The sequence below is a fragment of the Gavialis gangeticus genome, unplaced genomic scaffold (genome assembly GCF_001723915.1).
Source record: "Gavialis gangeticus isolate Ggan-Ray unplaced genomic scaffold, GavGan_comp1, whole genome shotgun sequence".
In the NCBI taxonomy this organism is placed as follows: domain Eukaryota; kingdom Metazoa; phylum Chordata; order Crocodylia; family Gavialidae; genus Gavialis; species Gavialis gangeticus.
This window is the reverse complement of record NW_017729016.1, coordinates 2,152,970-2,162,157: the sequence shown is the minus strand read 5'-3', so window position 1 is coordinate 2,162,157 and position 9,188 is coordinate 2,152,970. Positions and strand designations below refer to the sequence as shown.

The 9,188-nt window shown below is 61.0% G+C and overlaps 1 protein-coding gene across 1 annotated transcript in view; it reads left to right on the top strand.

The window, feature by feature from the left end:
• The first annotated feature begins 21 nt into the window (after positions 1-21).
• Positions 22-9,188, top strand: part of SHMT1 (serine hydroxymethyltransferase 1) — a 10,654-nt gene continuing 1,487 nt past the window's right edge. Inside the window, exons 1-11 of the mRNA XM_019512682.1 lie at positions 22-99; positions 1,856-1,986; positions 2,891-3,036; positions 3,228-3,343; positions 3,593-3,753; positions 4,295-4,376; positions 4,814-5,026; positions 5,777-5,893; positions 6,549-6,671; positions 7,233-7,349; positions 8,102-8,212. Of these exons, the coding sequence (XP_019368227.1) occupies positions 1,885-1,986; positions 2,891-3,036; positions 3,228-3,343; positions 3,593-3,753; positions 4,295-4,376; positions 4,814-5,026; positions 5,777-5,893; positions 6,549-6,671; positions 7,233-7,349; positions 8,102-8,212 (1,288 nt within the window). The 5' untranslated portion in view covers positions 22-99; positions 1,856-1,884. The remainder of the gene's footprint in view (positions 100-1,855; positions 1,987-2,890; positions 3,037-3,227; positions 3,344-3,592; positions 3,754-4,294; positions 4,377-4,813; positions 5,027-5,776; positions 5,894-6,548; positions 6,672-7,232; positions 7,350-8,101; positions 8,213-9,188) is intronic.

Below are 9,188 nucleotides of genomic sequence, written 5' to 3'. Positions count from 1 at the left end.
CTCCCCGCGCGGGAGCGGATTGGCTGGGGGAGGAAGTGGGAGAGTCTGAACGTTCCATCGCAGCGCGGGAGCGGCGGGCGGCGGCGGGGCCGGAGCGCGGTAAGTGCGGGGCGATGGCGCGGGGCCCCTGGGTCTGGCGGGGTGCAGAGCTGCCCCGGGGGGGACCGCAGCCCGCTGCCATCCCTGCGGTCCTCTGGCGGGGGTCTGCTCCTCGGATCATGGGCGCTCACAGGGGCGGACACGTAGCCCAGCCCCCGGCTCCAGGCAGGATCCCACCTGGCTGAAGCCCTGGAGCAGGATCTGAGGGAACCAGGAGTAGGGACGGTCCTGCCTTGAGCAGGGGCTTGGACTCGACGGCTCCGGTGGTCCCTCTCTGATTCTGTGTCCAGCTCCTTGCACAAGGGAGCCTCTCTTATTCCTTACCCCGCTCCGACTGGATGGGTGGGCTGATGGCCCGGGAGCCAGGAGGTTCAATCCTGGTTCTGACCAACTGGGACTTTTGGCAGTTCGCAGAATGTAGCTCGTTGCCTCCGTTCCCCGTGAACGAAGTACCAAGAGCAGGCTTTCCCCCGCTGTAAAGCAGAGATCCCAGGGAGGAGGGCCACGGTCGAGGTGAGGATGACATGCTAGGAGGACTGCCTGCCTGCTGGATCGAGTCCGCTCCTATCCCCAGGGGCAGGCTCTACTTTCCCCACACCCGCCACATCCCTAGCCCCTTTCTTGGGGTAGCTCCGCTTTTCTGACACTCGGGATTTGCAGTGACATGAGCAGGCTGCGGGGCGGGGGGAGCTCGTCCAGCCAGCTGCCCCTCGCCAGAGCAGGATGGACTCTGGGTCGGACTTTAGCTGTTTGACCCACGCAAACATAGCGATTGCCTAACTAGCAGCGCGGGGGGTGCTGGCCTTGTGGAGTTAATATTTGAAAGGCCTTTTTGTCTTTAAGGAAGAGAGAGGCTGTTCTGTCCCCTGGTGAGTAAGATAACTTGTGCCCATGCCTGATCTCCGCGGGGGTCACGCTGGTGGACTTCAGTCGGGATGCCGTGGATTGGGCTGGGTTGTTATTCAGGCTGAATACATGGAGATGGGCACGGATCCAACATATGGTTACACACGCGCTCCTGGCCGGATCCCACAAGCCGCGCGCTCTCGGAGCTGCGTCCTCCCGATTCAAGAAATCCTGCGGGCCGCAGTGCGATGAGACTTGTGTGCAACGAGATGCTCAATGGGAGTTTTGTTGCATTTAACACCCCTCCGAATGACAAGAGCTGTCCAGTGGATTCGAAGCAGTGGTTGAAGTTTGGTGTTTTCACCATCGCACTGAGCCCAAACCCATTGCAGTCCATTATTTCTATTGATTTGGATTCAGATGGTGAAATCAGGCTGGCAGGGTCCTTGGGAGGTCATTTAGCCCAAGGCCCTGCTCAAAGCAGGACCATCCCTGTCCAAACCAGCCCAGACTTAGGGTTTAACCTGCACGTGAAAACTGCCAGTGATGGGGATTGCACGACCGTTTGTGCTGGCGCAACTAAGTCACCAAGATACAAAAAACCTTGCCAAGAAAAGTGCTACAGGAAAGAAAGTCCTTCCTACAGCCAACAGCCCTGGGCAGGCTCAAACCATCACCCATTTGGTGAAGAGCGAGGCACTCTGATCTGCACCACAAAAACATGCTAGCAGAGGGCAGGCCCCGTCCCGTCGTCTTATGTTTACTGGGATTTTTCATTCTAACTCCTACTAAATTTACTCCCGGATGTACAGCGGTCGCAGGCCAGGGCACAGTCAAGCCAAAGATGCTTCCAGGAGGAGGTGGCAGAGAGACGCGTCTTCTATAAACTCTCCCACCCTCCTCATTTCAGATTGCATTGACGCCAGAGGAGACCTGGCCATGGCTACCTCAGCCAACCTCAACGGCGAGCTCCCGAGTGCTGAACTCTGGCAGTCGCATGACAAGATGGTCCTGGAACCGCTCGATACCAACGACCCCGAGGTGAGCGGGCTGGCGTCCGCAGGGCAGGGAAGGGGTGGCGTGCTTTGGCGCTGGGTCATCATCTGCTATGGGAGCACGTGATCTGCTGCATTCATCGGGCCGGCACAGGGACCCGTTCAACTGTGGGGTCATCTGCTCTCAGGACAGTGTGACTCAGGGCAGGGCGTTGGGCCACCTGGGAGCTGCAGGCTCCCCCCTGCTTCTCCCTTTCACTTGCCGGAAGGGGTGGAGGAGGATGGGGGCTGGTGGCTTTCCCCACCTCGGGGCTGTTGTGAGGCTGCTCAACTTGCGGTCCCCATGTGGTAGCCTCTAGCTGAGTCCATGCTGTACCTTGCTCCGTGACACCCAGGGGTGATCCTTTCCTATGGGAGGCGTTGCCCTACTTGTCCATTGCCTAGGTCTCGGTGGTCCAGCAGACCCTCATGTTCCTACTGAAGCAAGCCCATGTGCCTGGCATCCAGCCCTTGGCTATGACACGGATCAAACCAGGAGGGGATCCACAGACGCGAGTGACAGAGACTCATTAGCTCTTTGGGTTCTTGCTTCCAGCCAGCACCTACAAGCTCACGCATCCTTGAGCTGCCCAAAGGACCCCACCCCACCTGTAAAACAAAAAAAGAAATGGCTGGACCCATCCCCGCCTCCCCACTCCCCCCATGTAGACTGCACATGCCACATGGCAGGAAAGCAGCTCTGTAGGGGCACTGCTCTGAGCCCCTCTGGTTCATCCACATAACCCTATGCAGAGCGTTGTCCACATCTTAAGCTCAGAGCCCTGGCAGAAAGAGGCCCTGCCTCTCCTCTCCTAGCTGCCACCTCTTTGTGTCTGTTCCCCATCACTCTTCTCCCCTGGGAGGGTGCGTCTTGCCTCCGGGCACCCAATCCCCTGCCTCATCTCTCCAAGGTGTTCAACATCATCAAGAAGGAGAAGCAGCGGCAGAGGCTGGGCTTAGAGCTGATCGCGTCCGAGAACTTTGCCAGCCGGGCCGTGCTGGAGGCCCTGGGCTCCTGCCTGAACAACAAGTACTCGGAGGGGTACCCAGGGCAGAGGTACGGAGTGGTGCGTGTGTGGGGGCACCTCTTGGCTCATGTTTCTTCAGGGCATGATTCCTGCTCAGCTGCCTGCCCAAGCCCCTTCCCTTCAGAGCCCATAGTGGGCCAGGCCCTGCCCTCGGTGCAGGGCACAGCAGCTGGCCCTGCAGATCCCCTGTAGAGCTCCTGCTCTTTCCTCTGCGTGGCAGGTACTACGGCGGCACGGAGTGTGTGGACGAGCTGGAGAGGCTGTGTCAGAAGCGGGCACTGGAGGCTTACAACCTGGACCCCCAGAAGTGGGGCGTCAATGTCCAGCCCTACTCAGGTAACGCCCCAGCTCCTTGCACGCTGGCAGGGGGAGAGAGCAATCCTGCCCATGCCTGGGGACCCCTGGCTTTCAAACACTGCCAGCTTTCCCCAAGCCAGAGGCTGCTGGGGAAGGGGAGCGCCCAGCCTGGGGGCTGTGTAAAGCAGGCAGTCATTTCAACCCCCTGCCCAGGGCTTAGCCCAGGCCTCACCCCTCTGCAGTGCAGCAGGATCCATGCCTGACTTGCTCACACTGCTCTTACTGCAGGGTCCCCGGCTAACTTTGCAGTATACACGGCGCTGGTGGAGCCCCACGGCAGGATCATGGGCCTGGACCTGCCTGACGGGGGGCACTTGACCCATGGCTTCATGACCGACAAGAAGAAGATCTCAGCCACCTCCATCTTCTTCGAGTCCATGCCCTACAAGGTGAGGGGCACCTGCTTCTGCCACCCCAGCCTAGCGCAGCCGTCACCTCTGGCTTCCTCAGGATGGGGTTGGCATGGGCCTGGTGAGCCCTGCAGGACTGGGTTGCTGGTATGGGGCCTGTCTTGTAACCAGCTTGGGGGGCACATGACCCAGCTGCCAGCTGGGCAGTAGTGATCCTGACAGTCCACGGGACCCCTTTGGCTCTGAGGTCCTGTGCGTCCCAGGCCGGGAGGCAGGACAGGATTAGCGCCTCTGTGTTCCTTGCTCCCTCCTGCCATTGTGGGCCGGGGCTCACACCACGGGCCGATGCCCCGCTGTTGACTCAGCATGTGGATCCCTAATGGGAGGCTCAAGGCTGGTCATGGGACTGGGCCGTGGGGGCCTGAGCTCGGGTGTGGGGCACTACAGGGGGTGTGGAGACAGCATTAACCCCTTAGCGCATGACTGGGTCCCTGTCGCCCGGCTGTGGCGTGGGAGCACGTGGGCAGGGCAGGTGGAGCGTGGTGCTCACCTCGCGGGCTTCCCGGCTGCTCCCCCCCAGGTGGATCCCAGCACCGGGTACATCGACTACGACCGGCTGGAGGAGAACGCCCGCTTGTTCCACCCCAAGCTGATCATTGCAGGTGCGTAGCAGGTCTGATAATGGGGAGAACAGGGTCACAGCCAGTGTGTGGGTCCCAGCCTGGCTGGGGCACGGGGGCAGCGCGGTGCCAGGCATCCTGACCTGCCTCCTGATCTGGAGCTGCGGTGGCAAAGAGGGACTTTGTGCTGGGCGAGGGGAGGCTGGAAGCCAGGACACCCAAGTCCTGCACGTGGCTGTGCAGATCACCCGCTGCTCTGGGCTCCGGTTCCCCCCGTGACCCTTGGTGTAACTGCCTGCTGGACAGCAATAGCTGGAGGCTGCTGGCCCAGTCCAGGGGCTGCTGGACACCAAGGTCCTTCGTAGCATCCCTCCCTGGCCTCTGGTGGCCAAGCCCTGGGCTGGCTCCCAGCCATTTGAGCAGGCGTCAGGCTGTGCAGCACCTCTCACGGGGCCGGTGCTGTCCCCCTCCCATCCCAGGGGTGAGCTGCTATTCGCGGAACCTGGACTACGCCCGCCTGCGGAGGATTGCCACCGAGAACGGCGCCTACCTCCTGGCCGACATGGCCCACATCAGCGGGCTGGTGGCGGCTGGTGTGGTGCCCTCGCCTTTCGAGCACTGTGACGTGGTCTCCACCACCACCCACAAGACGCTGCGGGGCTGCCGGGCCGGCATGATTTTCTACCGCAAAGGTTTGGGGAGCAGGTGCCTTGGGTCAGGGTAGGCAGGGCAGTGCTGCTGTAGCTTGGGGGTGGGTATAAAAGGCCCCTGGTACCATCACAGCCTCAGAGTGAGCAGGGTTATGGGGCCAAGTGCTTGGGTGGCTGCTGGCCAAGGGGCCCCTGGGAGCCTGTCCCAATGCCCTGGCCTGCAGGTAGGAAGCGCTGTGCTGGATGTACCCTTCTGCCCCCAGGCCCTGTCCACACATGGGTCTGAGGCTCCCTTGGGGCAGTGGCTTCAGTGCTGTCCTTATAGGGAGGGTCTCAGCCTTCCCCTCGCCTCTGCCAGACCCCCTGTCTGGTGCGTGCCCCCTTGTTGCTTGTGTGCTTGGGGCTGGACCTGAGCCTGGCAAGGCCCAGCTACAGGCTACCCCTGGTGACACTGCCTGCCCGGGTCACTCAGCAGCAGCAGGGCTGGCTGGGTCTCCACTGCCTGCCCTGGACCAACCTTGGGAATGCCCCGAGGTGGTGGAGGGGCCATGGGCCACATGCCAACTGTGTTGTGCATCTTCAGCCAACCCCCTCTTACTGCACCCATCCCCTGCCCTGGTGCCCTTGGGACATCCTGTCCCTCCAGCCAGTAGCTCCCAGTACCTGGGAAGCACGTGGTCCTGCACACAGATGGGTGGGGTGCTGGCTTGACCATTTGGTGCTGGGAAACCCCGCCTCTAGGCACCAAGGGGTTAATGAGTCATGTCTCCCCTCCCCCCACCCTTCTTGCAGGGACACGCAGCGTGGACCCCAAGACGGGTAAGGAGACGCCCTACAACCTGGAGAGCCTCATCAACCAGGCCGTCTTCCCCGGGCTGCAGGGGGGGCCACACAACCATGCCATTGCAGGTGAGGGGCCCCCAGCGCTGGCCAGATAGGGCCGGGGGGCCTGGAAGGGGGTGACAGCTCCTTGCCCAAGCCTGGGGGCTGGTGAATGGACACCAAGCTCCAGAGGAGCTTCTCAACAGCTGGGCCCAGGGCAGGGTCATAAGGACAGTTTAGGTCCAAGCCACCCTGGACCAACACTAGACAAGAGCCTGGGGGCCTCTGCCCTCCACCCCCTGGCGTTCTGGCGTGCTAACAGCTGAGCAGAGCTGCTGCAGGTGGGAGCTGCAGCTGAAACAAGGCTGCCGCAAGCAGAGGGAACAGGGTAGGAGGCTCAGGGTTGCTGGCCTTGGCCCTCCATAGACAGGAGCCTGATTGCCCGGAGCCCTGGCATCCGTTGCTGGTTTGCAGCTCACAGCTGGGTCACAGATCCATCCCATTGCAGGCTTCCAGCGTGCAGGGGGTCCTCTCCCAGCAGGAGGCACTGGACTGAATGGACCCTTTGTGGAGCCCTGGGACAACGGGGGCCCTTCTCTACAAAGCCCTCGGGCACTGCGCCTGCCAGACAGGCTTGAGAAGGGAGCAGCTGCTCCGTTCCCTGGAGCTCCCGGCCAGCGTCCCATTGTCCGCACGGCCGGATGCCGCCAGCCCGGAGCCAACACCTCTCCTTCCCATGCAGGAATCGCTGTGGCACTCAAGCAAGCCATGACCCCCGAGTTCAGAGCCTACCAACGGCAGGTGGTTGCCAACTGCAAGGCCTTGGCCGTAGCGCTGCTTGGCATGGGCTACCACATCGTCACTGGTAAGCACGGCAGCCGCAGCCCCCTCCTTCACCAGGCTGGAGTCCGGCTCTGACACGGCCTCTCAGGGGACCCAAACTAGGCTTCTTCTCCTTCGCAGCTATGCTAAGGGTCCCAGGAAACTACAGGTGCGGCTGGAGCGCTCCCCCATCCAGCCAGGCTGCCATGGATGCGCTGCCACAAGCTGGTCCTGCCCATGGCCTGTTTCAGCACCCCCCAGACAGGGCAGGGAGTACGGATGCTGGCAGCCGTTGTACCCTACATGGCCGTGGGAGCAGGATTGAGCCCAAGTGCCCTATTCCTTCAAGTGTAAGGCACCTCAGATATGGGAGGGGGAACCTTGAATCTCCCATCAAGGCCCATTTCTACCAATACAACTTGTGTGATATGGGTGAGAGCTGCATCTGTTATTACTCACATCCACCACGGGCTACTGGTAGGAGGTGCATTGGCCTTCAAGGCATACCTTCTTGCTGAGCTCAAGCCCCAGCTCCAGTGCCCAGTTCCCCCCACGGCCCAGCCAGGGCTCCCCTTCACCTCCCTGTGCTGTGTCTGTCCTGCAGGCGGCTCCGACAACCATCTCATCCTCGTGGACCTGCGCAGCAAAGGCACGGATGGCGGCAGGGCCGAGCGGGTGCTGGAGATCTGCTCCATCGCCTGCAACAAGAACACCTGTCCGGGTGAGAGCCCACAGGAGCCTGGGCAGAGCTGGGTGGATACTCCTGCCCCATCCAAGCTGCGCTCTGCCTTCTGGTGGCCACACACGTGTTGCAGTCCGGCCACAGGGACGGAGCTGATCCAGCAAGTCAGGCCTTTACCGCACACTCCTTTCTGTGACCTTCCCCTCCCACCCAGATTATGCTGCACCCCAGAAGCAGCTGCATTTCCATGCTGGAGCTGCTCTGCTTGTCATCTGGGTTGAAAGGGATGACACAGTCGCCAACCCCTGTACCTACCAATGGAAGGTTAATCACTGCCACACCAATTGGCTGGGGCTAGGGAGGGGCGATCTGCTTTGCAAGCCGGGATGGGGTTAGTTTAGTGACTCACCTGGCCTCTGTGCTGGCTGGAGGGGCCCCTGGCTATCCGCAGTGGTGCTGGATTGATGGGACTGGATGCAGCTGCTTCTGTCGGTTGTAAGGCACCCTAGAGCCGAAGCCCAGCAGGCAGCTCTCCTGCCCGGCTTCAAGGGACTGCATGCCAGGGTCACCACCCTGCCGGCCAGACTTTGGGGCCAGGGCACCACAAGATGCTGTCAGGGCTCCTGCTCTTGGAGGAGAGGAGCAGGGAGGGGTGTGGAGACACCACACAGCAAACTCCTGGGTGCCAGATCCCATCCTGCCGCCCCTCCCTGCAGCAGGAGCACTGGCAGAGGCACAAGCAAGGTGTACTGGCTGCCTCGTTCCCCGGGTGACTTGTGGCTCTCACGCAGGTGACAGGAGTGCCCTGCGACCAAGCGGGTTGAGGCTGGGCACCCCGGCGCTGACCTCCCGGGGCTTCCAGGAACAGGACTTCCATAGGGTAGCCATCTTCATCCACAAGGGTAAGACCAAGGCTGCAGCACCTAGAGGGGGAAGCTGTGAGGGTGGTCTGGGGTCTCTGCTGCAGGGGCCTCTGGCTCCTGAGAGCTCTGGGCTCACTCGACTGGCTCCAGCCTAGATGCTGGCACTAGGTTTGGGTTTTAGTGGGCCTGGCAAGTCCCCTTCTCCCACCTGCTCTCCAAGGACCTGGTACAAAAGGCAGTGGCTGTCGCTCCCCTGCAGACAGGAAGGATGACCCAGGAAACTATAGACCAGTTAGTCTTACCTCGATCCTGGGTAAGGTTTTTGAGAGAATTATCTTGGCGCATGTCCACGAGGGGCCAGCGGGGGAGATTATGCTTAGGGGCAACCAACACGGGTTCATTAGAGGCAGGTCCTGTCAGACCAACCTGGTGGCCTTCTACGACCAGATCACCAAATCCTTAGATGCAGGGGTAGCAGTGGACATAGTCTTTCTGGCCTTTAGGAAGGCCTTTGACACTGTCTCTTACCCCGTTCTCATTAAAAAACTAGGAGATGGTGGTGTTGATGCCTACACAGTCAGATGGGTCATTAATTGGGTGGAGGGTCGCACCCAGAGAGTGGTGGTGGATGGGTCTTATTCGACCTGGAAGGATGTGGGCAGTGGGGTCCCCCAGGGCTCGGTCCTCGGTCCCGCACTGTTCAACATCTTCATCAGCGACTTGGACAAGGCAGTAAAAAGCACCCTGTTCAAATTTGCTGACGACACTAAGATGTGGGGGGATGTGGGCATGCTGGAAGGGAGGAATAGGCTACAATCGGACCGGGACAGGTTACGGGGGGGCGGGGCGGGTTGTGGATGAGAACAGGACGGAATTCAACACTGAGAAGTGCGAGGTGCTGCACCTGGGGAGGAAGAACCAGCACCGTACCTACGGGCTGGGGAACTCCCTTCTCGTCAGCGCAGAGGCAAAAAAGGATCTTGGAGTCATCACTGATGCCAAGATGAACATGGGC